At 40.5% G+C, this 27,785-nt stretch overlaps 1 protein-coding gene across 2 annotated transcripts in view; it reads right to left on the bottom strand.

Annotated features, from left to right (window-relative positions):
- Nucleotides 1–27,785, bottom strand: part of CSTPP1 (centriolar satellite-associated tubulin polyglutamylase complex regulator 1) — a 102,538-nt gene that overhangs the window by 39,525 nt on the left and 35,228 nt on the right. For both annotated transcript variants that reach the window (XM_063438768.1, XM_063438767.1), the window contains exon 2: nt 6,769–6,871. In XM_063438768.1, the coding sequence (XP_063294838.1) occupies nt 6,769–6,871 (103 nt within the window). The remainder of the gene's footprint in view (nt 1–6,768; nt 6,872–27,785) is intronic.

Here is a 27,785-nt window from a genome sequence, read left to right as displayed (position 1 = left end):
AAACAAAGAAAAACGGTCAGGAACTCAATTAATAAATGATAAATCAAACTTATATACTGTATTTTCTTCATGCCACAGACATACATTACTTGAAAGCAATCACAACTAGTGTTAGTAAGTGACATGGATGTGAATGAGCAAAGAATGAAAATGAAAAGTGCGAGAGAACACAAAGTAGGAACAGGTGTGAGAATGTATGATTTACGAGCCCCTAACAAGACAGACATTAATGATACTTGAGACCAGAGGATCTAATTTCCAGTTAAGTGAAGATTTAGGTATGTACCTGTCTGACCAAAGGTTGTTAATCATTTGATTAGTTATTGCAATAGACCACAATAAGCTGTGTTAGCACTTATGGGATACATTTCAAAGCCGACAAGTACAGCTCATTTTTTAAGGTTCATTGCAATCTGTTTAAGTCAAATTAGGTGGATGTACGGTTACATTGAGTTTGGTAGATGTAAGGTTACATTGAGTTTGGTAGATGTAAGGTTACATTGAGCTTGGTAGATGTAAGGTTACATTGAGCTTGGTAGATGTACGGTTACATTGAGTTTGGTGGATGTAAGGTTACATTGAGTTTGGTAGATGTAGGGTTACATTGAGTTTGGTGGATGTAAGGTTACATTGAGTTTGGTAGATGTAGGGTTACATTGAGCTTGGTAGATGTAAGGTTACATTGTGCTTGGTAGATGTAAGGTTACATTGAGTTTGGTAGATGTAAGGTTACATTGAGTTTGGTGGATGTAAGGTTACATTGAGTTTGGTGGATGTAAGGTTACATTGAGTTTGGTAGATGTAGGGTTACATTGAGCTTGGTAGATGTAAGGTTACATTGTGCTTGGTAGATGTAAGGTTACATTGAGTTTGGTGGACGTAAGGTTACATTGAGCTTGGTGGATGTAAGGTTACATTGAGTTTGGTGGATGTAAGGTTACATTGTGCTTGGTAGATGTAAGGTTACATTGAGTTTGGTGGATGTAAGGTTACATTGTGCTTGGTAGATGTAAGGTTACATTGAGCTAGGTAGATGAAAGGTTACATTGAGTTTGGTGGATGTAAGGTTACATTGAGCTAGGTAGATGAAAGGTTACATTGAGCTAGGTAGATGTAAGGTTACATTGAGCTTGGTAGATGTAAGGTTACATTGAGTTTGGTGGATGTAAGGTTACATTGAGTTTGGTAGATGTAGGGTTACATTGAGCTTGGTAGATGTAAGGTTACATTGAGTTTGGTGGATGTAAGGTTATATTGAGTTTGGTAGATGTAGGGTTACATTGAGCTTGGTAGTGGTAAGGTTACATTGTGCTTGGTGGATGTAAGGTTACATTGAGTTTGGTGGATGTAAGGTTACATTGTGCTTGGTAGATGTAAGGTTACATTGAGTTTGGTGGATGTAAGGTTACATTGTGCTTGGTAGATGTAAGGTTACATTGAGCTAGGTAGATGAAATGTTACATTGAGTTTGGTGGATGTAAGGTTACATTGAGTTTGGTGGATGTAAGGTTACATTGTGCTTGGTAGATGTAAGGTTACATTGAGTTTGGTGGATGTAAGGTTACATTGTGCTTGGTAGATGTAAGGTTACATTGAGCTAGGTAGATGAAAGGTTACATTGAGTTTGGTGGATGTAAGGTTACATTGAGCTTGGTGGATGTAAGGTTACATTGAGCTTGGTGGATGTAAGGTCACATTGAGTTTGGTGGATGTAAGGTTACATTGAGTTTGGTGGATGTAAGGTTACATTGAGCTTGGTGGATGTAAGGTTACATTGAGCTTGGTAGATGTAAGGTTACATTGAGCTTGGTAGATGTAAGGTCACATTGAGTTTGGTGGATGTAAGGTCACATTGAGTTTGGTGGATGTAAGGTTACATTGAGTTTGGTGGATGTAAGGTTACATTGAGTTTGGTGGATGTAAGGTTACATTGAGCTTGGTAGATGTAAGGTTACATTGAGCTTGGTAGATGTAAGGTTACATTGAGCTTGGTAGATGTAAGGTTACATTGAGTTTGGTAGATGTAAGGTTACATTGTGCTTGGTAGATGTAAGGTTACATTGAGTTTGGTGGATGTAAGGTTACATTGAGCTTGGTGGATGTAAGGTTACATTGAGCTTGGTAGATGTAAGGTTACATTGAGTTTGGTGGACGTAAGGTTACATTGAGCTTGGTGGATGTAAGGTTACATTGAGCTTGGTGGATGTAAGGTTACATTGAGCTTGGTGGGTGTAAGGTTACATTGAGCTTGGTGGACGTAAGGTTACATTGAGTTTGGTGGACGTAAGGTTACATTGAGCTTGGTGGATGTAAGGTTACATTGAGCTTGGTAGATGTAAGGTTACATTGAGTTTGGTGGACGTAAGGTTACATTGAGCTTGGTGGATGTAAGGTTACATTGAGCTTGGTGGATGTAAGGTTACATTGAGCTTGGTGGATGTAAGGTCACATTGCGCTTGATGCACAGTGGCTTAGTGCGGAAAATGGACCATTTGTAAGTTTCCAAGCCATCTGTTACTTCTGTGTAAAGGATATATTTTTCCATATTTATCACCTACTTCCTTCAGCCAGACTACAGACCCTTCTGTCACTTCTGATATGCCTCACTAGGACATGTTATTGGACAACCTACAGACTGGAGATTCTCTCTATTACAGTAAATATATACCTGTATTTTTAACAATCAGTAAGTTCTGAAAACACCAGTTGCAGCTCTGCTTGAATGTCTGAGCATTTTTTCCCCATTTCTAGGTCCCTGATAATCACAGGATCAATAAAACAAATCTCTTCTTTCCAAACAGGAGTTGCCATATTTAGAACCTGGCAGGAAGAGTGGCAAATTTCCATGTATGTCTATATTGGTCTACAGTTCACTAAAGTTTTGGCCTCCAGGATTTCAAAGGTCACCACCTATCGGCCATCTGTGGGCTCTTGAGCATTGTTCCATTGCGTCTGGTCAGTGCCTCATCACACAATTTGTATTTCTTCCCAGTTAGTATCTTGTTTTTTGTAAAAAATTATATATATTATTTAAAATGCCCAAAATTCTGTCTCTACATTTAAGCCCTAAACACACAATGGCAATGCATTACATCATTAGCATCAATGCTTTAAAATTCCTCTTACAATATGTAATACCCTGTCAATAACAGTAGGGCCATATAGATATGCTGATGCTAAATATACAGGATAGATCACACTAGCATGAAGTGTTAAAATTGTGATGTCAGCGAAATATGCCATTTAACCTTAAACTCCTTCACTGCCAAGCATTTTTTGTTTGAAAATATATTCGCACAGCATGTATTTGAAAAATAGGATGCACAGCTAGCATATAAACATAATAAAACAGCAATTTTGTGTACAGACTGTTCAGAAAATTAATTATGTAAATTCATTTTTCATTTATGTGATCATCCGTTATAGACATATTGGAGGCATTTAATTCTTTAGACACCATCATGTATCCCTATTCTTGCAACATTTCACACAGGGTCTGAAAAATGAGTGGGGAAGCAAAAAACAAAACAAAAATAGTACACCCTAAAAAAATGTCTGCATTTGAACATAGAGCCCACATACAGTAAGTACAGTTAAATCACATTTAAAAAAAAAAAAGTATTTAAAACGTATTACAGTAATCTGCTTCAACTCCTGTAATGTGAATAGCGTTATGAGAGACGTAATTTCACTGACTAGAAGAATGGTAAGATCTTTAAACTACTAATCATAGTGATACCGGAGAAACTGACGGAAGCCAAGCACAGAGAGATGGACACAGGTTTCTTCAGGAAGAGATCTTTATTCGATTCACCGACCGGGACTCAGAGGGACTAATGTCACCAAAAACAGCTAAAATCGGAGTACTGGTCGTACAGTGTAGGACCCTTATATAGACATATAGCTCCTCCTATAATCAGTTCCACCTGCATGTACTCTAACCCAATCAACAGAATAAAGGCTAACTTCCTGTTTGACCACTTGGCTTGCCCAGCAAAATGGAGGAGGGGAATACTCGTATATCCTGTATTTCTACACATGCTCCTTACACTACTGATTGTATCGTTGCCACGTGCAACCAACCGACCGATACATCAGCATATGCACGTGCACATACCACGTGGCAATCTCGGCCTACTAAATTTATTTTTACTGAGATTCCACCACAATAGCACATTGCAGGCATTAAATTGGTGCATGCCTCTACAAGCTGGTAATCATTCCTAGAGTAGAAATTAAGGTAAGTCAAGCATTAACGACTAAATTTTACTTTGTAAATCAAATGAAAGCAAAAAACGTATATACACGGGATATATCTTGGTGGACTGTGTGCCATTTACCTACAGAACCTAATGTACAGAATGCACACTAATAGTGAGGGTATTTCAAAAGGTTCCATCATGTGCAATAAATTCTTGTGAATAATTATTCCTTTCTAATCTCTGTGAAAACAAGCATAGGGAATGTGGTCTTCACTGTGGCACAGCAAGTACAGGTCACAATAGGAGACCTTCTTGAATGTGTAAATTCTAGTCTTCAGCAAGATACTCAATTATCTTTCTGCATCTCATGCTGACTGAGGAATATGGCTTGGCTAACCTTGCCTATGTGAGGCTGGACTCAGACAGGAAGCAGCTTTGCGTGAATTGTGGAGAACATTCTCTTGATCGTGAAGTGTCAATCTTCTTGGGTGGACAAACTGCTGCAAAATGAAGACTTTCAGAAAAGCAATTGCTGCTGGGATGGAAAATTCTACATTTAAAAATGAAAAAAAAAAACGATCATCAGGAGGTTCTAGAGTTCAGTTTCAAACAACATCTCCCACACACATTTAGCATTGATCTCAGTAAACCATACTCCCACGAGATACCACCAAGTACAATGTTAAGTTGTAGCATAGACTGCCAATAACCAGCACGGCGGGAACTCTGCGGATAGAATTCCTTGGTTTTAAACCCCCAAAAAATGAGCCTGAAGGGCAATGAAATTTTCGTACAAACATTATAATGCATCAGTTATGAACAATATTAGACAGTGCCACTTTATCATATCTGATTTAAAAACGGCAGTCGCCAAATTCTAATTAGTGCATAACCTTAAAATGAATCACTTCAGCCATTACCACTCTCTGACAACAACATAACAGTAAAAGAGCAAAACATGGTACTGGTGGTAACGTCCCCTAAACGACATGCGTAGCAACCCACAATGCTATGCATACAACCTCACAGATGCACATACTGTGTACACATATAACAATTCAGATATTTTACCATCTGCAAATAATTTGCCTTTCTCCACTACCAATGTAATATTCGGTATTTATTATTTTTTCCTGTTTGTTTCTGAGATTCTATCCAACAACATCACTTTCGCCTCCACAGTCCACCCTTGCAGTATCTCCTTGAACCACTAGTTTGGCTGTGGCATGGAGACTTCCTCTCCGACAGCTGACCTTTATTCAGTAATAAGTCATTAAGCTCAAGCCCATTCCATGGTCTCTAGATTATTGCTTTAGTTTGCTCCAACAATTGCTCATTTCCATTTCACCTTGCCCCCTCCACCTTTGCACAATTCGTTTTGTATGATCCAAAGCTACATGATAGCTCCATTATTTTTTCCTGAAGAGACTCTACTCAACTTTAGCATCTCCATGTTCCATATCTAGACTAAATTGAGGTCAGATTTGATCTTCCTCTTGGCTAGAACAGGTGGAGTGCTTAACTAGCCTTTGTTCCTGCCATGTCTTTGATATTGCCATGTTTGTAAACCTCTAGTTACAAGTACATCTGTCAGGTCCAGTTCTTGCGTGTTTAATTTGTCCTGTTCTTTCAGTGTTTCATTCTATGTTTATTAACTTTCTGATCAATTCTGTTTTGCTTCGGGTATCTTCCTCCATCTAAGCCAGGGATGTCGAACATGCGGCCCCCCAGATGTTGCTGAACTACAACTCCCATGATTCTTTCAATGAAACAGATAGCCAGGGAATCATGGGAGTTGTAGTTCAGCAACATCTGGGGGGGCCGCATGTTCGACATCCCTGATCTAAGCTATCAGGAGCCATGCTTTGCAATCCATACATTGTGTTTCCTTCAACGAAACCTGTTAGGGCCTCAACACATCAGCCTTGACTACAAGACAAAGTCCTTCATATTCAAAACACATCACAGTCTAAATTGTAGCCTAGGATCCAAAGTTCTAAAAAGAGAATTTTGCCTCCTCCCCTTAAAATTTAAAATCAGAGGAACAAAAGGGAGCCTTTTCAATTCGTGTAACAAACAACACATCATTAAATGCTTCCAATGCCCTAAAGGTGAAATTCACGTAAGCGGGGACATCAAACAAGTGACCTGGAATCCTGCTGTCAAAGAAATGGCCTCTTCAGAAGGGGGAGAGTAGACCCTGGGAGGCATAGGAAGCTGAGCAAACAGTGATGGGAAAGAGAGAATACAAGGACTACCGTTATGGAAGGAGGTAACGGAGCAGCAGACAGGATGGGAATGGAAATTAACTGTGCGCAGTGGGGAAAAGAGGTGAATATAAGGAGAATATGGGTAGTACAAAAATCATTACATGAATGATCTGAGTAATCATACAGAGTAATGAGAACCTGTCATGAGTAATGAATTTTACATAATTCTTCTCGATTTGTTTCAAAAACGGCCTGTGAAATTTGTTCTAAGTAAGAAAGTAGTTAATAAGCAATCTTAATTAAAATGCTCACACTTAAAAATTGGCTTTGGGCCCCCCTAGCGTGTAGATACTCACTACTCTGAGAAGAACCTTGGGATGCTTCCCTGCTCCAAGTCGTCTTTGTTCTCCAACAGTTGAGCCAGGGCATCCTCAATGTATGTTAAGACATGTCTCTGGGCTGTGAAATAAGAGAATAACGTACAACGTGAGGCCAATAAACAAGTAAATAAGGTACAATCACGTTATTGCAAGGCGGTCTGTAGCAAAGTAACTCAGAATTACTATTAATGCTAACGCTATCAAATTAAGAATGTTATACTAGGGAAAACATAATGGTATACAAATAATAATTATAATACACGTTCCAAGTATTTTCCGAAATATGGTATCCTTCTCTGTCCCTGTCTATGTGATGATCAGCACCAATTATTAAAAAGAGACTGGGGCATTCTCCCGGGAAGCAGCGCCTGCAGGTCCCTCCACATCAGCAATAATTTCAGTGGTTTGTATGCAAGTGTAATTCACAGCCCTCTGACTGACAGGGCTTGTAGGTGGAGCTACATTAAAGTCCAGTTTTAGCAATTAGAGGACTGCAGGTAGTATGACACCATTTTTTTTTTTTAAATTCCCATACATGACAGTTATATTAAATTGTCACATTTGGGTACTTGTTAATGGCTTCACATGCCTTACTTACAGGTCATTATAGTATTGATGTATTCCACTACTCAAAGTCCAATCATCATTGTTCTTCCCATCAGGAAACCCCAATACAAGTACTTTCTTCATATAAATATAGATCTACTCAGTCTTTATATTCCATCTACATATGTAATCCGTGAACAGAGAAAACAATGCTTTAAAATAACACTCCACACACTATAGCCACGGTTTCCCCCCATCACTGCACAAAGTCAAACTGTTTTACAATGATTTCATTTCTTACCTAAGGTATGCAGGGCGCCGCTCATTTCATACACTACAGCCGTCAGCACATGCTTAGCAGCTTCCAGAACTACACTTTGCAGTGCAGGGCTAGCTCACTGGCTAAGAGCATCAGCTGACCACTTTTAATCGATGATCCAAACCTGACATTGCCATGCTTAGCTCAGACAGAGAGCTTGCAGCTCTCCGAAGACTGTAGTGGAGGTGGGGAGAGGGGACACATGGACCAAAGGTAAGACGTCAAATCATTGAAACCACTTTAGTGGTTATGGTACTTGGAATATTTTTTTCAAGGGTAACCAACATCTCAAGAAATTACACCACTGAATAAAAACACTGATAATCACCTATAACTCCAGCCACCGTAACAACTTCATAAAGACAAAGCAGTTATTGGGGCTGTAGTCAGGCCACAGTGTTTCTTTTATTGCCATGATCTATTTTTTTTTAAATGGTTCAACCCCTATAAGTGTGACCGTGGCCCTATGTTGAATTCATAGAGGTAAAGTTGTTTTTATTATTATTTATAAAGCGCCAACAAATTCTGCAGCGCTGTACAATAGGTTGACTAACAGACAAGAATTTGTAACCAGACTAGCTGGACACACAGGAACAGAAGAGGGGGAGGGACCTGCTCAAATGAGCATACATGCTAGGGGATATGGGGTCCCACTGTTTCTTTAAATGGCATGTCAGTGCTGTATTAGAAGTAGTCAAAACAATTAACAGAACACAATCACAGAATGAATTACAGTATATCTAAGTCCCATAGCAGAAAAGTTAGAAGACAGGAGGAAGTGAGGGAACTAAATTAATATATTGAAGTGGACGGCAATGAATCATGAGATCATGAACCACAGGGGTGAAACTGTCAGAGGTTGCCTGTTCTTGCCCTCCAGAGCCACTTGCACACAAACACACCTCCCAGCAATTCACAACCACCTGTGCTGAGAGGCAAAGTCAAGCATCAATTACTGAGCTAAGTGACCTACAGATTTTCTTGAGCTTGCTTTGCATGTTTTTGATTACTGAAGCCAACCAAGTATGTAATGCAAGCATTGCTACTTAATCAAATGCAGTCACTGGAAGAGGGGAAAACATGTATTAGCGTCTTATTTCTAGCGCCCAGCGACGTCTTTCCCTAAAAGTAAGTAGGAAAATAAATAAATAAGCACGGACTTTTAACCACAACTATAAAAGAACCTCACAGAAAACATAACATCTTTCACAATGCTTTAATCACTGACAAGAGTTTAATCAGCAGTGAACCAACTGGTGATGGCTATCTATGTGTATGTTATTACTATTATTTATAAGGCTCCAAGTAATTGTGTAGTGTTCTCCAATGGGCAGCACAGCATGATCACATTAGATGTGCTTGCACTGTGCAGCAGGCACTAGGACCATGCAGGGAGGGCTTCAGCAGCATTAAATCGGACCAAAATTCCATTCTTACTGTATCAATTCATGGTTTTTCTAGGCAACAATGAGGACAATATGGACAAACTCACATCCTTGTTGCCCGCCACCTCTACAAAGAAAGTGACATTTAACCCCTTAAGGACACATGACATGCGTGACATGTCATGATTCCCTTTTATTCCAGAAGTTTGGTCCTTAAGGGGTTAAAGTCTTCTGTCCATTTTCATTAAAGGAACACTATAGTGCCTTCCTGGCACTATAGCTCCCTATAGACTCCCCCTCAGTGCATAAGGGGTTAAAAAACCCTTCTGGTACTTACCTCAGTCCAGTGCTTGCTCAGGGTCCGCCTTCACTCCTCCCCTGCTGACGTCAGCTGGTGGTGGAATCTTAATACGCATGCACGGCAATGGCCGCGCTCGCATTAGAACAGCCTCATGGGGAAGCATTATACAATGCATTCTTATGAAGTTTCGGGTGACCCTGGATGTCCTCATGCACAGCGTGATGACGTCCAGCGTCAGTTAGGCGACCAAATGTCGCCCAACGGCCCGGAAGTTTTTCTACTGGCTGTCTGGTAGAGTTAAGCCATAAAGATAATTATTGCAGTTAATTAAAAACTGCAAAAATTACCTTTCCTGGGTTAAGGGACCTGGGAACATGCACCCAGATCACTATCATGAAGTCGTCTGGGTGCCTATAGTGTCATTTTAAGTAACAAATGACAAGCACATGGGACTCCTGATTGGCAGCTATGTAGCTTGAGCATTGCTTCAATATTATTAAACATGTAAAATTAAATTACAAACTTAATATATTGTTTTACTGGAGTCATTTCAGTTAGTTATGGTTTTGCTAGAGGCTTAACAAACACTCTAGACCCCTAAATCACTTTAGCTTCCTGTGAATAGTATCTCTTTTTTTCATTTTACAAAAAGTCCAGATTTCAATAGAAATTTGCACTTTTATAAATCAGGCTCAACAAATCCCAGGCGCCAGGTAGCCATAGAGCCTAGGAATTTGCATATTTACATAGCGTCTGGGATATGTGAGCCCGGCAGGCGAGAGGCCAGCTGCAGAATTTAGAAGGCGGGCGATAAGTTGAGGGATCGTGCAGGCGGGCGGCTAGCTGTGCGTATTGCTGCCGGGCGCTGAGGGAGCTGTGATGTCGCTGCACTGCTCCCCTACCCCATGTGTGTCTGTCTGTCATGGTATACGTGTGTGTGTGTGTGTGTGTGTCTGTCATAGTGTGTGTGTGTGTGTGTGTATCTGTCTGTGTCTCATTGTATGCGTGTGTGTATCCGTCATGGTATATACGTGTGCGTTTGTCATGGTATGTGTCTGTCTGTCATGGTCTGTGTGTTTAGATTACCAGGCCCTTTCTATTCGCAAGGGAATGGTGTTTTCACTCACCTTTTTTTCCCATGCCATGCGGGTCTCCCCCGGGCTTGATGATCTCAGCCAATCCAGTGTTTTCCCATAGAATTGGCTGCAAAATGCTGCACCAATCAACATCTCCTCATAAAGATGCATTGAATCAATGCATCTCTATGGAGAACATCCAGCGTCTCTATGCAGAGCCTGGAGATGCTGAATGTAGGTGCTGCACACTGTGCAGCACTGACACAGGAAGCTCCTCTACTGACCATCTGAGTGACGGTCACTAGAGGTGTCACTAGGAAGCAATGTAAACACAGCCTTTTCTCTGAAAAGTCATTGTTTACATTGAAAAGCCTGCAGGGACAGGCTATAGACACCAGAACCACTACATTAAGCTGCAGTGGTCCTGGTGACTTGTGTCCCTTTAATAATTGTATTTTTGTTGTTGAATATAAAGCTATGTAAGTTTTAAAAAAAATCTGGCTCCTAACTTTTTTAGCTGGCTCTTAGACGCAAAGCAAATTTGCCACACCCTGTTATAAATTAACCTTGTCACACCCCCCTGGCTGTCAGTCAACAACCGGTCCTGTTACTTCCTGGTTGATTAGCTCACAGGCAAACAATTGCCCAGAGCACCTGCCTTGCAAAGACTTCTCATTGAGCTGCATTGGGAAGTCTGTGATTGGACAGCCACATTGCATTGGGCAGTCTGTGATTGGGCAGCCACATAAAGTTTGGGCTCTGAAGAATCAAGAGACGATAACGAGCACTAGATTGGACCGTCATCCTGTAGGCACGGCTCCAGAATGACATCATGTGAGGACGAGTCTGCCACAATGCCGAGGGAGACATGGCACAGGCTAGAAGATGAATACAATTATTTATTGTGCTTACAGGGGACCTAAAACCAACTAGGGGAATAAAGACTATAGCATTAGGAATTTAGATATGTATTCCTAACGATATAGTGTCCCTTTAAGGCTCCATCCCAAAACACTCAAGGTTTCACTTTGTTAGCATTGCCACATCATAAGGCACTCACACCTGTATCAATACCTTCAAAATCCCTTTACTGTAAGCTCTTATGAGAAGAGCCCTCATCTCCTTTGTAGACTTTTGTCTGAATGTGTACAGTCCCAATTCCATCAGCATTTCATGCCTGACTGTTCAGCCACAGAGCATAGAGGTGCTTAATAAAAAATACAATCACTCAGGGGTGATAAGATAGAAAGAATAGGATATCTGTTATGCTTATAAACCTAAAGAAAACTATTCTGCATCAGCCACTGACATAATCAAGTAGCAACGGTGTACCAATAGATGTGAGCAGCTTCAAAATTTCACTTTAGTTAATCTATTTTACATATTGTGCTGGTGAAATAGCAAGTTAATATAAAGATTCAAAACTAAACGTGCATGAAGATCCCTGAGGGCTAGCACTTTATATGTAAGCAAATACGTGTGAATTCACTTAAAAATGTACATATCTTTAAAGGGACACTATAACCACCAGAACAACTACAGTTTACTGTATTTGTTCTGGTGAGTATAAACATTTCCTTCATGCTTTTTGCAGTAAACACTGTCTTTTCAGAGAAAATGCAGTGTTTACATTACAGTCTAGGGATAACTCCACTGGCCACTCCTCAGATAGCTGCTAGAGGTGCTTCCTGGGGCAATGCTGCACAATGTGACTGACATTCAGCATGGAGAGTCTGAACTCCTCTGCATGGAGATACTGAACTTTCCTCATAGACATGCCTTTATTTAAAGTATCTCTATGAGGAGATGTGGATTGGCCAGGGCTGTGTTTGGCTTATGCTAGCTCTGCCTCAATTTGCCTCCTTGACAGTCCCAGACAATCCAATGTGAAAGCATTATGATTGGCTCAGAACACAACTTCTGATGAGGTCAGCCAAGGAGATAGATTAGTGGCAGAGCCAGCAGCAGCAGATTGCAATAAAGGCAAGATTTTACTATATTTAGGGGGGGGGGGGGCAAAGGGACTATATGGTGGTTTTAACACTATAGGGTCAGGAATACGTTTCTTTAACTCTCCATTGCAGGCAAAATACACACTGCAGACTAGCACCTTGTTAACCCCTCAAGGGCCAAACTTCTGGAATAAAAGGGAATCATGACATGTCATACATGTCATGTGTCCTTAAGGGGTTAAAGGATCACTATAGTGTCAGGAAAACATAGCGGTTTTCCTGACACTATAGTGCCCTGGTGGTGCTACCACCCATAGGGTCCCCCTCCCGTGGCGCTGAAGGGGTTAAAACCCCTTCAGCAGCTTACCTTATTCCAGCGCAGGACTCCCTCGCTGCTGGTGACCTCTCCTACCTCGCCGACGTCAGCTCCCCCGTCTGACGTCAGCGGAGCCGAATGCACATGAGCGGCAGTGCCGCGCGCGCATTCAAAGTGTCCATAGGAAAGCATTTCACAATGCTTTCCTATGGACACTCTGCGTGATGGAGGCATAATATGCCTCCAGCTTCGCAGATGCGCCTCTAGTGGCTGTCCGGTAGACAGCCACTAGAGGCTGTCTTAACCCTGCAATTTAAACATAGCAGTTTCTCAGAAACTGCTATGTTTGCATCTGAAGGGTTAAAACCTGAGGGACCTGGCACCCAGACCATTTCATTGAGCTGAAGTGGTGTGGGTGACTATAGTGTCCCTTTAACAACATACCTACAAATAACCTACTTTTCTACCCTACCCTTACCTTTTGTGTCACATTACCCCACTCCTAATATGTAAGATAATTGAGCAGAGCCCTCAATCCCTCTGTTCCTGTGCGTCTATTTGTCTGGTTACAAATACTTGTCTTTCAGTCCACCCATTGTACAGCGCTACGGGAACTTGTTGGCGCTTTATAAATAATTTTAATAATAACAACATCTACTAGTTACCGGAATAGAGCTAGAAAAATATCTTCCATACAGCTAGTTTAGGCTAAATTATAATTTGATATAAAATTATCTCTTTTTTCACAAACGAGGGATTTGCGGAGTTGCGAAATTTAGGCCACAATGAGTGTATTTGAATAATTCTCCAGGTAAGTTATTTTATCCCATAAATTTTGCAATTCCCTCCCAATTTAGTAAATAAGTCCTTAAGATGTGCTCGTCATTATAATATGGGAATGGTAGCAGTGATTGCCTGCTCACAAAGCATAGAGATTTCGATCTCAGCGGCTCGGCCAGAAGACTGATTCCACTGTGATCTTCCTGTGAAACTCAATCCTTTGCCTACACATAGTTCCAAGCACAGGGCAAAGGAAGTAATGCCTCGGGGCAATGATTTTACCTCCTCACATTTCCCTTCAATACATCTCTTTATTTTCTCTATACGATATCCTGTTAGATAGGGCTCCCACATATTGACAGCCAAAAGCCATAAACGGTGTTAAAGAACAAAGCATGTACAAGGAGAACCAGTATTAACTTCAATATGGCTATAAAAAGTATTTTCTAATCACCATAAACTGATCAGCTGAAACATTAAAACCACTGACAGGTGAAGTGAACAACATTGTTACAATGGCACCTGTTAAGGCTGCAAGTGAACAGTCAGTTCTTAAATTTCATGTGTTGGAAGGAGAAAAAATGGGCAAGCGAAAAGATCCAAGTGATGTAGATTAATTTAGAAATAAACAAATATGTTTAAATGTCTATCTGTTCCTGTCCAAATCTGAGATGATTAAATTGCGTATACGCAGAAGTAAGCTCACACTGACACATGGAGTTCAGGTTAAAAGCACTTCAGAAAATTTAATACAATCTGGTTGGAAAACAGTTGTGCAGATCTTTTTAAAAGCAAAATGACATCATCATTGAATATCAGATAATAACAAATAAACATCATTGATTGGATTAAACATTATGTGACTAACTTCGTGTCCACCCACCAATATTATTAATTGGCTCAGGGGTTTGAGTGACCAGCTAGGTGTCCTCCCACCGGGAGGTGGTATTGTTCTGGACAAGGGTGTGGACAGAAGGCTCAGGCGCCATCTTTCCCAGCATGAGGTTTACTCGGTGGAAAGGGGGGCTTGAGCGTCATTTTACACAGTCAGTGATATCAGGCCTCATGTCCAGGTGCAAGGTCTCTTATGAATAGAACATTTCATTACTACTGTGTTCTCGTGGCCTTCAAACTATACTATCTTACAAGTCCTAAGGAGTAGCCGGCAAGTCTTAAGGAGTAGCCAGCACCTCCTGGTACTTGTCCTTGTAGGAAACACGGTCTTTGTCTACTGTATTAATTGGGTTGAGAAGTTCAGTCACGTAAGGTAGTTTTAAAATGAACAAGTTAAGTCATGAGGACAAAATGGAGGATTTGAAGAAGTCAGGTTAGGAGGACAAAATGGAGGATTGTCACAATATAAGGTTAAAATGGAGTTAGTACAATAATTCAATACAAGTACAATAATAATTTTTAATAATTCCACATCACAAGTGACTTTGACAAGGGCCAAATGGTGATGGCTAGACGACTAGTTCAGAGCATTTCCAAAATGGCAAGTCTTGTGGGGTGTTCCTGGGATGCAGTGGCTAGTACCTACGAAAAGTGGTGCGAGGAAGAACAACCGGTGAATCGGCCTCAGGGTCATGGGCACTCAAAACTCACTGATGCATTTGCAGTGCGAAGGCTGGCCCGTAAGGTCCAATCACGGATGAGCTACTGTAGCTCAAATTACTGAGACACTTAAAGGACCACTATAGTGCCAGGAAAACATACTCGTTTTCCTGGCACTATAGTGCCCTGAGGGTGCCGCCACCCTCAGGGTCCCCTGCCCCCGCCGGGGTCTAGGGGGTGGAACTCTCCTCCTCCATATCGCCGTCATTGGCTGAATGCGCATGCGCGGCAGGTGCCGCGCGCGCATCCAGTCAGTCCATAGGAAAGCTTTCCTATGGACGCTGTCATCTGAGAAGCGCGGAAGCGCCTCTAGCTGCTGTCAATGAGTCAGCCACTAGAGGCTGCATTAACCCATTGGTAAACATAGCAGTTTCTCTGAAACTGCTATGTTTATAAAAGAAATGGTTAACCCTAGATGGACCTGGCACCCAGAAGACCACTTCATTAAGCTGAAGTGGTCTGGGTGCCTATAGTGGTCCTTTAACCCCTTAAGGACACATGACGTGTGTGACACGTCATGATTCCCTTTTATTCCAGAAGTTTGGTCCTTAAGGGGTTAATGCTGGCCATGATAGAAAGATGTCAGTACACACAGTACACCGTTTATGGGGAGGAGAGTGTCAAAACTTGTCCATGGACCAATGGAAGATGGTTACATGGTCTGATCAATCATGCTTTCTTTTATATCAGATGGAGGGTCAGGTGCAAGTGTGGCGTTTACCTGGGAAAGAGATGGCAGCAAGATACACTATGGAAAGAAGGCAGGCTGGTGGAGGCTGTTCTATGATCTTAGCTATGGGTCCTGGCATTCAAGTGGATGTTACTTTGACATGTACCACATACCTAGAGATTGTTGCAAACCATGCACACCACACTCACGGCAATGGTGTTCCATGATGGCAGTGGTCGCTTTCATCAAGATAATGCACTCTGCCACCCAGCAAAAATTGTTCTGGAATGGATTGAGGAACATGGCAAAGAGTTAATATGGCCTTGGCCCCCACATTTTACAGATCTCAATCCGATTGAGTATCTGTGGTATGTCCTGGGACAACAAATCCGATCCATGGAGGCTGGCGCAGCACGGTGTTTTGCTGCAGATGCGCGATAGCTTCCCAATGCTTTCCTACGGGAAAGGTCTAACTGCTATTTAGACCTATGGTGTCAGGAATACACATTTGTATTCCTGACACTATAAAGCCCCTTTAATAAAGATTGTCAAAAAGAAATTAAAAAATTTATGTATTTACAAATACAAGTTTAGAAACACACAACCAAAAATAATTAAAGCTTACAAGGTCACATTTTGACAGCTGGGATGACAAGGAAATATCCTTGTTTTTTAAAATTACTGTTGACTTCAGTAACCTCCCTTGCTGTGTCGTACACGCTCTGGTGATTTTACTGCTGGTAATAGATCTGGAACAGGTGTTTCCAGCTGCACAGTGTCGGGACTGGCATACCAAGCCCGGCATAATTCTGAATGAACAATACATTTCCTGCCGGGTTCTACGGCACAGTGCACATACAAAACTGTCCTTTTATTAGGGTAAGGGTTATCGAAGGAGACAGGCTTTATTTCACAATTGATGGACATCACACTGGAGTCTTCAAAGTTCCATTTAAAAACTCCGGGAACATATTTTAAGCATATGGACATGGCCAGCACTGCCAGTGTAGTTGGAGCTTTCTATATGACCACAGTTGTAAAAGGGAAACGTCCCAGGAGGACCTATATGATCCAACTGGCATGACTATGCTATAAACACAGAAAAAAAAATAAAGTTTATTTACTAAACATCAGGTTGCAGCGTGCATTCAACTAACTTGCAAAATTGAAGTCAGGTTTTCTAATCCAAGAAACCTATTACTAGACAACTATTATTGTAAAATGACTTCCTGCAATATGACCTTTAAGACTGGCCCAATACATAATTCTTCATTTCCATTTCTCCAATAACTCTCTTTAAGTGACGGTCTAAAAAACAACCATTCCTAACTATATTAAGGCTATAGCATTGAAAACAGGATTAGTCGATTGGTCTTTCAATGCGTTCCGTTACTGCAAAGTGTCACAAAAGGGACAAATAATTAAAGAAAGAAACATGCACGTTTCTCAAAGATCTTTTTAGTTCATGATCACAAAGGCGGACATCCCATTTCGCATGAACTTGAGGATCAACTGTTGTTGAGGATCAACTGTATAGTGGACAAACTAGATACGTGATAGGGTTTGGGCCTATAACACCAGGCTGCGTTCACTATTAGAAGCAAGAAGGGTCCCACATGTTTGCACTCCGTAAGGGGTTATATCCCCTGCTTTCTGCATTCTGGACAATGAATGTTGTAGAAATCATAAAAGGTACTAGTGATTCTATGTGCTATCATTGGTTTTCACTTCATGGTAAGATGGATCGTATCAGTATTGTCCCGGTATTTGGATTGTGCATTATATTGTGTTTGCCCTTATGGCCCGGTCTATTTTGCTTTTGTAGCAAGTTTGCCAGTAACACTGTTATTGCTTTATTGATCATGTGAGATTTTGTGGCATGTATTACGAAGGTGTTTTCAGATTGCCTGTGTTTTTATATCTAGTAAAAGAAGATTTGTATTTATGTTATTCTGCTTGTATAGGAGCTGGGTCATAATAGCCATGCAAGCAAGACAGAGATCCCCAGCGTTTAGTCCGGCAAAGCATTATGGGAGTTGTAGTTTAACAGATAAACCTACCCACGCCTGATCCAAGACTTGTTTATTCTGAGTTCAAAGGACACTACAGTCTATATGAACCTGTAAAGCGGAGAGATTGATTGGGTTACCTTCGCTTTAAGCAAGTATTATAGGGATTGTATGTAGTGACTGCAGAGGCGCTCTACTTATATCTTGACAATTCCATGAGGGATTGCTACTGTGAGATGGATTATACAGGTTGGGGGGATTTCTAGCTTTATCTAGCTCAATATCCTCTAGGTGATTCCCTTAGGATAATTATCCCCTTCCAGACACATATCCTCCTATTTTAAGTATATTTTTTTCTAAAACTCCTAGAAAAAACTCCTAGAGTATTTTACTACAGCCATTATTAAAGGTTATGTTTTATATTTCTTTGTATATATGTATAGTTATGCACTAGGGGGCGCCCTTTCTTTTTTGACCAATTAGGTCTACTTTTCAATTTACCTTGTTCCTTATACTGTGTCCACAAATACCTACAGTGAAAAGTTTAGCCATCACCGGCTTAGAATTTGCTTGGTATTAGTTTGAACGATGACAGACTCACTGCAAGTTGTCCATTCAAGTACATAAATGACCATAACTGGAAAATGCATCTATACACACAGTATATTTCCCTACTTAGATAACATAATAAACTTCAAAGTGCTACCAATGCTTTCATCTATGGGAAAACTGATCTTTTGAAAGTTAAGAGCAAATCCTCTGTTATAGGGGGTTAGATGTAATAGGACGTGACCCACCCAGCTATAGATCTCCAATGGAACATCCCTCCAGTCCTGCTTGTCCCTACACTGCACTGCATGCTGGCCCACTGGAAGCCGGACTGCGACTGCTGACCTGCGATCTGTGGAATGCACGGCTGTCGCACACATGCTGCCCGGAACCCTGCCTGACACAGGCCTATTTTAGAACACACACAACCTGGAAATAAACAGACTAAATTAAGAATACAAACACTGCAGAGATGTTAAAAGCACCGCCTTGGGACATGCCTGACCTGCCCTTACTGGACAGATGGCCCTTAACTCAGGGGAAGGAAAAAAAAAACGAGGAACAAATTAAAATGTTCTAGAAGTGAAACCATATGGCTTGTGACACGGCTAGTCCTCTAGCCACGGCTTCCATTTTCATTAAATCACAGGGTTAATAATACCGGTTTGTTGTCAATAAGATTTTATTGAAAGTAAGTTGCAAAACAGAATACAAACAGAACAGTGAGTGTGGAGCTTAAGTATGTACTTACAAGTACTCTTGAACAAGGGCATGAGAATAATAGATCTGGAAATAACTATGTACAATATGCATCAAAAAGAGGTGATGAAACATACAAAAATGTTGTCAAGTTGATGTTAAAGGGACACTTCAAACCCCTAAAGTACTTCGGCTTGCTAAAATGCTCTAGATTCCAAAACTAATAGGGGTTAACTGCATGATCCCTTTGTACCAGTCAATAAAAGTACAAATAAAAAGCACACGGTTTATATAGCATTAATCTTGCGAAAGGCCATGGAGATAGCCAGGTTTAGTATACCAAGGTATATCTGAGAGGAGTAATGCAGATTTGAATTTACAGATCAGGACCTGCCATGGGTCTATCTTATGCATTGTAAGCTCACATCATACATCATCATCTTTTCTCTGACAGTGGATTGCCTAATGTTCACCTTAAGTTACCCACCCTTTTAGCTCACAGCATGACCTCTTGTTCTCACGATTCTCTTTTAGGGAGTCTTTTCATTACTTAAAGAGTTAAAGAGACACCCCAGGCAAGGAAGGAACAAGAATTCATCACACATACAAAAAAAATACAGAAATCCTCTCCTCAGGCTATTCACTTTCAAGGGAAAGTGAGAGATCTTCACCAGCAGTTGGTCAGATGTTGGTTACCCAGAAGACCATGCTCCATGTTTATCACAGGGCTTGGAAGGGTGGGGACCTCACCTGAAACCCTCACACACTACCAAAGCTCCACATTTTCTTCAATTGTCACCATAACTGAACATCTTAGGTCTTCATGTGGAACTGAATCAAGCAACCATCACCTACAGATGGGCTTAAAATGTAAAGTCTGTCGCCACTAGTCAAGTCTTAAACGTACTCACCTCTGCAAGCCTGAGGGGGTCCATGGCAGACTCACCAAGGGTAAAATTCTACTAAACCTGGCTAAATTTTTACTCACCAATGGCTAGTGGACATTTTTATTCCTATCCTAAGGAAGTTCCTAAAAAGGTCTACATAGTTAAATAAACAATTGCAACTACTGCTTAAAGGGCACTCTAAGCACCACTACAGCTCAGTGTAATTGTTACAGTGCATGGGTGCGGTCTTAGAAATGTTTGGCAAACAATATAGGGGAAAGTGTGGCAAAGGTAGGAGCTATTCTCAGCACCCATAAGCCATATTGATAACATAGAAACTACAATTCCACATTATAAAGTATGATTATCTCCAACCAGGAAGGCAATGGTAACCCACTAACAGCATATACTAAATGATTTGACAAAACTATGGGATGGCAACATTACACGTAATGCTTCTGAAGTGGTTATGGTACTTACACTGCCCTGTCAAGGTTTAATTTTTCTGTATATGTCCAAAATGATATTTGTAACACTACCTAGAACATGATCTCTATAACATATTTGAAAAGAGGAGAACATATGACGCATTCACTTTTGAATGGAGAAAATATTTTCCATCGCACTCGAAACGTTAGATTGTAAATGGAGGCTGAATATATTGTTACAAAGAGGTTTGTTTACTATGAGAGAGGTGTTGCCTTTCACACTCACAAATTCCAAAATTGTACACAAAAGGTCAAAGTCCACTTCTCCCACACATCAAATGTCACTGGAAGAATTTTTTTATTTTATTTTTTATTATCTGTATATTGATTTTTATGATATAACATACAGAGGATACAATGTATTATGTATTCTGAACAGACAGAGTCATGTTAGGTGTACATAATACATAACAAAGGAAAGGGGGGAAAAAGGAAGAAAACGAAAACACAACCCGTGTTAATGTTGGCGGCAAATTACAATTTAGTTTTCGTCAGTCTTTTGACTAAAAAGGCAGTTTTAGTAGTATTTTAGACATCTGAATTGGTTTAGTTTTAGTCTACTAAACCTCCAGTAGATTTAAGTCAACATGACTAAAATCGAATGGGTTTAGTTAAAGCCTCTGTCTCCTTCGCCCCTCCCCCCGTGCCCCTCTAAAACTAACCAACTATATACGTTAAAGCATTTAGGATCATTAGACCATGGTGCACATAGTAACGGATTGGTGGTTTAAATGGGAACTTCCCTTAAGGTGACAGGTGTAAAAATGTGTCTTGTGGAGCCACAGCCTTTAGTCACTACCTAGGGATCGACCGATATTGATTTTTTAAAGCCGATACCGATATTCTGTGAACTTTTAGGCCGATAGCCGATATAATTTGCCGATATTCTGTACATTTACCATTTTGGAAAATAAAAACTATTTCTAAAGGTAAATGCACAAAATATACATGCCACGTGTAGTGGATGCAGTGTTTGTGTAGTGTGAGTGTTGTGGATGCAGTGTGAGTGTTGTGGATGCAGTGTGAGTGTTGTGGATGCAGTGTGAGTGTTGTGGATGCAGTGTGAGTGTTGTGGATGCAGTGTGAGTGTTGTGGATGCAGTGTGAGTGTTGTGGATGCAGTGTGAGTGTAGTGGATGCAGTGTGTATTTGTCTAGTGTGTGTAGTGGATGCAGTGTGTATTTGTCTAGTGTGTGTAGTGGATGCAGTGTGTATTTGTCTAGTGTGTGTAGTGGATGCAGTGTGTATTTGTCTAGTGTGTGTAGTGGATGCAGTGTGTATTTGTCTAGTGTGTGTAGTGGATGCAGTGTGTATTTGTCTAGTGTGTGTAGTGGATGCAGTGTGTATTTGTCTAGTGTGTGTAGTGGATGCAGTGTGTATTTGTCTAGTGTGTGTAGTGGATGCAGTGTGTATTTGTCTAGTGTGTGTAGTGGATGCAGTGTGTATTTGTCTAGTGTGTGTAGTGGATGCAGTGTGTATTTGTCTAGTGTGTGTGGTGGATGCAGTGTGTATTTGTCTAGTGTGTGTGTGTAGTGGATGCAGTGTGTATTTGTCTAGTGTGTGTAGTGGATGCAGTGTGTATTTGTCTAGTGTGTGTGGTGGATGCAGTGTGTATTTGTCTAGTGTGTGTGTGTAGTGGATGCAGTGTGTATTTGTCTAGTGTGTGTGTGTAGTGGATGCAGTGTGTATTTGTCTAGTGTGTGTGTGTAGTGGATGCAGTGTGTATTTGTCTAGTGTGTGTGTGTAGTGGATGCAGTGTGTATTTGTCTAGTGTGTGTGTGTGTAGTGGATGCAGTGTGTATTTGTCTAGTGTGTGTGTGTAGTGGATGCAGTGTGTATTTGTCTAGTGTGTGTGTGTAATGGATGCAGTGTGCATTTGAAAGCAGTGTTTGTGTAGTGTGTAGGTAGTGTGCGTAAAGTGAATGCAGTGTGTGCGTAAAGTGAATGCTGTATATACTAAATGCAAAGTGTGCGTGTTTGTGTAGTGTGCGTGTTTGTGTAGTGTGCGTATTTGTGCAGTGTGTGTATAGTGAATGTAGTGTGTTTATATAATGCAGAGTGTTTGTATAGTGTATGTATATAATGCAGAGTGTGTGTAGTGTGCATTATATAAACACACTACACAAACACACTGTGTATATAATGCAGTGTGTTTGTATAATGTGTGTATATAATGCAGTGTGTTTGTATAATGTGTGTATATAATGCAGTGTGTTTGTATAGTGTGTGTGTGTTTATAATATAGTGTGTGTGTTTGTATAGTGTGTGTGTATATAATGCAGTGTTTGTATAGTGTGTGTATATAATTCAGTGTGTATATAATTTAGTGTGTGTATAGTGTGTGTGTGTATATAATGTAGTGTGTGTGTGTGTGTGTGTGTTTATAATGCAGTGTGTTTGTGTAGTGTGCACTATACAAACACACTGCATTACAAACACACACTGCATTATACACACACTGAATTATATATACACACACTATACAAACACACACTGCATTATACACACACACTATACAAACACACTGCATTATTATACACACACACTGAATTATATATACACACACACTATACAAACACACACTGCATTATTATACACACACACTATACAAACACACACTGCATTATTATACACACACACTATTGAAATATATACACAGTGTGTGTGTGTAGTGTATGTGTATAATAGAGTGTATGTGTGAGGGGGCATTTTTTTTATTAAATATTTTTTTAATTTTTATATAAAAAAAGTATGTATATATATATATATATATATATATATATATATTTATTATTTGTTTTTTGTTGTCCCCCCTCCCTGCTTGTTGCCTTGCCAGGGAGGGGGGAATATGTTAATCCCTGGTGGTCCAGTGGCATTGGCTTAGCTGTGGGAGGGGGGGCAGCAAGCGTTTACTCACCTCCCAGCAGCTCCTCCAGCTCCCCAGTGCAAATTTCGCGAGACCAGCGGCCGTCAGAGCTGGCCGCGGGTCTCGCAAGATTTACACTGGGGAGCTGGAGGAGCTGCTGGGAGGTGTGTAAACGCTTGCTGCCCGCTCTCCCCAGGACCGCCGGGCTTGTAATGAGCCTGGCGGTCCTGGGAGGTATTATCGGCAATATCGGTATCCCTATTGGCCGATACCGATATTGCCGAAAATACCGAATATCGGCCGATTATATCGGTAAAACCGATAATCGGTCGATCCCTAACTGTAGTGACTGTACCTTATTTGAAACTGTAGGCCAGTTTTAAGCTTACCGAATAAGGCCCAAGCAGGCTGTAAAAACTCAAAACTTGTTTCATATGAACCTCCATCCGGCGAGGGCCTACCCACGAACCGTTAAAATATGTACTGCACTTCCATACATCCGTACCATGCTTTTAATCAGGCCAAGTTCAGTTGGCAGACGCAACTTTCTGCCAGACACTTGGGACTCGTGGAGAGGAAGCTAATGGAGGGGCCTCACTGACGGCAAAGTTCCAGTGGAGAAGCCGTTTTCGGTGTTTCTCTGGGGACGTAATGTTTTTATCGGAGACGTTCTTTTTAATAAGCTTGACAGGGAATTCCCATTTATTGGAGCGAATGCCTTTCGTTTTAGCATGATAGGGGAGGAAAGGTCAAGGAACAGTTGACTATCAGCATGGCCTCCTTATAGTACTCAGGCCCTAGAGACCTGCATCACTTTTCTTTGGCAGTAAATTAATGTACCTTTGTAATGATATCCCATGGGACTGTGTCTGTAAACGTTTTAGGCTTGGGCCATCAGGGAGTGGGGTCAAGCAACAATAAGGCTTGTTCTGGCAGGTCTGAAACCAAACTGTGAAACATTTGCTTGCCAAAGTCAGCGAGATCTTGCAGCTTAAAATCCTCTGGTATAACACGTATTCGCATATTATTGCACCAGTCCCGGTCTTCATGGTCCGCTATCTTCTCTTCTAGTGTATTTTATTTTCCATGGCAGTATAGGCGCCTGTGAGGTAATTGTGGGCCTCTATTCGCTCCAACGCCTTTTCTTCCAGATGAGCTGTGCTATCTTTGATGGCCTGAATATCTGTTCTTATATCTCTGGCTATCTTAGCGAAAGATGTTTTTGATTGAGATATCAGTAGCTGCTGCAAGTGATCTCACCAATACAGAGGTGATGTCACTGGCCTGCGAGGACGCGGTTGGAGATGGCGGCTTATTGGCGCCATTTTGGACCTCAACAGTGCAGAAATGGAGGAAACTTGCAGTACTACTAGTTTTGAGGAATGGTTAGTTTTTTTTGTAAATCAATTTTTATTGAGAAGTTGTTCAAACAGTCAATACATACGTTAAGAAGATTTGTATTTTGGGACACGCAGGTCTCCAACATATCATCAGTTTGATGATACTATCCGCATCGTGTTAAGGTTCTTTACTAGGTCGAGGATCAAAGTTGTAATTTGATCCCCTGGTTCTTTTGGCTTGTTAGCCGAACCTTTTCCATGCCCCTCATTCCGTACCTCTCCGAGGGGCACAGAGCATCTATCTCCGAAACTAGTGTTCGTTCTCAATTTGCGATCCTGCCTTATCCGTTAGTTATGCTTTGGGTTCGGAGCCTGTGCTGCCAATGTTTAGCGTTTTGTCGTCCCCGTTAATTTATTAGGTGCCGATTTGATGTGTGTTCCCTTTTATTCGGTCTAATAGGGAAGCGGTTGTTGCTTTTATTTGGGGAGTTATGTAAGTGATATCTAGAATGGTCAAAGATGGTGTTCCAAGGCTTTTAGGCATCTTCCCTGCTGCGTTTTGCGGTCTGTGTGTTATGTGTGTGTATGATATGTGCCCACTGGTGGTGGGAGGGTTCTGCTGGGTGAGTTGTATATGTGTTGCGTCAGCTATATGTGGCGCGTTTTCGGTGGGAGGTAGTTCTTCCTTCTGTACATCAGGCTTTGAGGAATGGTTAGTTATGTTGTTCCAGGTGTATAGCGTGTTTTGGAAGAGGCAAGTTTCATCCACCACTGTGTTACACACCGTTAGCACCACTGCATGTTTACACGTCCAAACTCACTGAGCCCATAGCCCTGCCACCAGTATTAATTTTGTCGACTAACAATTTTAGTTGATTAAACCAAAACACTATAGATGACTAAAATACGACTAAAACCAATATGGCATTTTTGTCAAAAGACTGACTAACACTAAATTGAAATGTCGTTTTAGTAATAGTCCACCAAAATTAACACTGCACAGAGGGGCAAAAGAGACAGACCAGTGCTTGGGAGAGAGACACAGAGGGGCTGGGGAAGGGGCGAAAGAGACAGATAGAGGCTTTATTTCAGTCGTGTAGACTAAAATCTACTAGAGATTTAGTCGACTAAAATGAAACTAAAACAATTCAAATGACCAAAATACAACTAAAACGGCTTTTTAGTCAAAAGATTATGACTAAAACGAAATTGAAATTTGCCACCAAAATTAACACTGCCTGCCACCCAAGAATTTCTAGCGTTAAGAAGCTCTGGTTTGATCAGAAAGCACAATCAAAACATGAAAGATGGTGGGTTGAGATATTTCTCTCTACTAACTTTTAAAAAAAAAATCGTTAAGTAAGCGCAGTTTGTAAGATCGGCCAGCATATGAATAATGTGTTTAAAACATGATTTATTACAGAAGTAAATGGCCAGTGCTCATCACACGAATGTGCTAATTACTCCTAGAAATAGGGCTACAATGCATCGCTGTCTTCCACAAACTTTGCAGTTCTACCATTTGGTATTTGAAACAGAGAACTGGGAGCCAGCATCAATAGAGAGAGCTCTCAGACCCTGGTATAAAAGATAAGAGGCTAACCACACAGGGAACTGAGAAAAATCTTTAAAAAAAGTGCAAGGGCTTGATATCACACACACCTGTGATTGTTTGAAATTGGAACCTGGTTGAGATAATAGCTGAAGTTTTTTTTGAGAATAACATCATGTGTACTGCCTTTGAGTAAGGACATATTCTCACACTGTTAATCTATCATGACAGATCAATAGCAATATGTTTTAACTTCCAAAAGGTTTGTAAATGTAAGATTTGTAACTGTAGCTAGCTAGCAAATCTGGAGAAAGCTTTGAGGGCTCAGGCATTCCTTTTAACATTATGATGGTGCTTGGAGCATTCCTTTAAATAAGAATAAAAAAATAAAAAATAAAGAACTTGGGACAATTTCCCTTTATGTGTTGAAACAAGATACTTTTGTTTTGTTTTTGTTTGTTTGTTTACTTGGGAGAGCACCAATGACCAGTGAGAAATTCTCACTTTACCATTAATGCTGGCCAACCTAATTAGGAAAACGTTTATCCGTTTACTGGTAGATAAGTTTGTTACAGTGGTATGCCCCTATGCTCCCCAAATTATGTGCAAGGTCTCTCTCAACTTTCCACTCTATTGTTAATACATTTCATTTAATATATTTTACATATATAGGCCATACAATAAAATCAGTAAAGAATACTTGGTTAAAAATCTATTTTATTGCATTAACTGATTATATTATGAGAGAACCAAGTTCACAATACATATCAGAAAGAAAATGAAACAGATTTTATCTCTTTAATTTCATTATCTATGTATGTGTGTTTCTAATGGTTTATAAATATAAAAAAATATATAAAAAAGGTCAGTTCTGATATAACGGTTTTACTAATCTGAAACTGGATCATTCTAAATATGAAATCTTCATCTGGTTTAAAATATTAAAATTATAATTAGATTGAGCCTTTACCTTTAAAAATAAAAAAAAATAAAAAACAACAACATGATTTTAAATCAAGTCTTACTGACTAGAGATTTAAAATCAGGATTTAAATTGACTTCATTCAAATCAAATCCACCCTGAATAATGAATCTCCTCTTCCTGAAGCAGTTCGTGAGATCTTGGGTACATCATAAACATAAATCCATATCCTTATCCTAATTTAGAAACTCAAGAATGTGTAAAAGGTCAAAGGCATTGTGCAAAAATCTTCATCAAATGCCTTTCTGTGCCTCACAAGGCAATCGTGAAACCATGGTGAATTTTGTTTAGACCGAAATAAACAGAAAAGAGAATAAAAATGGGTAATAAAAGCAAAAAACGCAACCACAAAAAAAAATAAACAAAATCAAAGTAAATACGTTTCAGCAAGTTTCAGAAATGCTCTGTATCAAGAGAATGCGACAGTTCGTTGATAAAACACTATTTTGGTAGTATTGGGTAGATCTGAGTGGGAAATAGGGAGACAAATGGTTACAAAGTTTAGCCAATAAAAAGCAGCCGCAATGATTCTAGAAACGGAAAAAAAGAAACCTTTGGACATAGTGTTCTTCCCAAAGAACTGCAGTGTGATACAAGCAATGCTCAATAGGCCTGGGGGCAGTGCCACTGAAGGTTGGTAAAGACTAATTGCTGCCCTTCATT

This window comes from Pelobates fuscus, chromosome 12 (assembly GCF_036172605.1).
Source record: "Pelobates fuscus isolate aPelFus1 chromosome 12, aPelFus1.pri, whole genome shotgun sequence".
Classification (NCBI taxonomy): Eukaryota; Metazoa; Chordata; class Amphibia; order Anura; family Pelobatidae; genus Pelobates; species Pelobates fuscus.
This window is presented reverse-complemented; position numbering and strand designations above follow the sequence as displayed.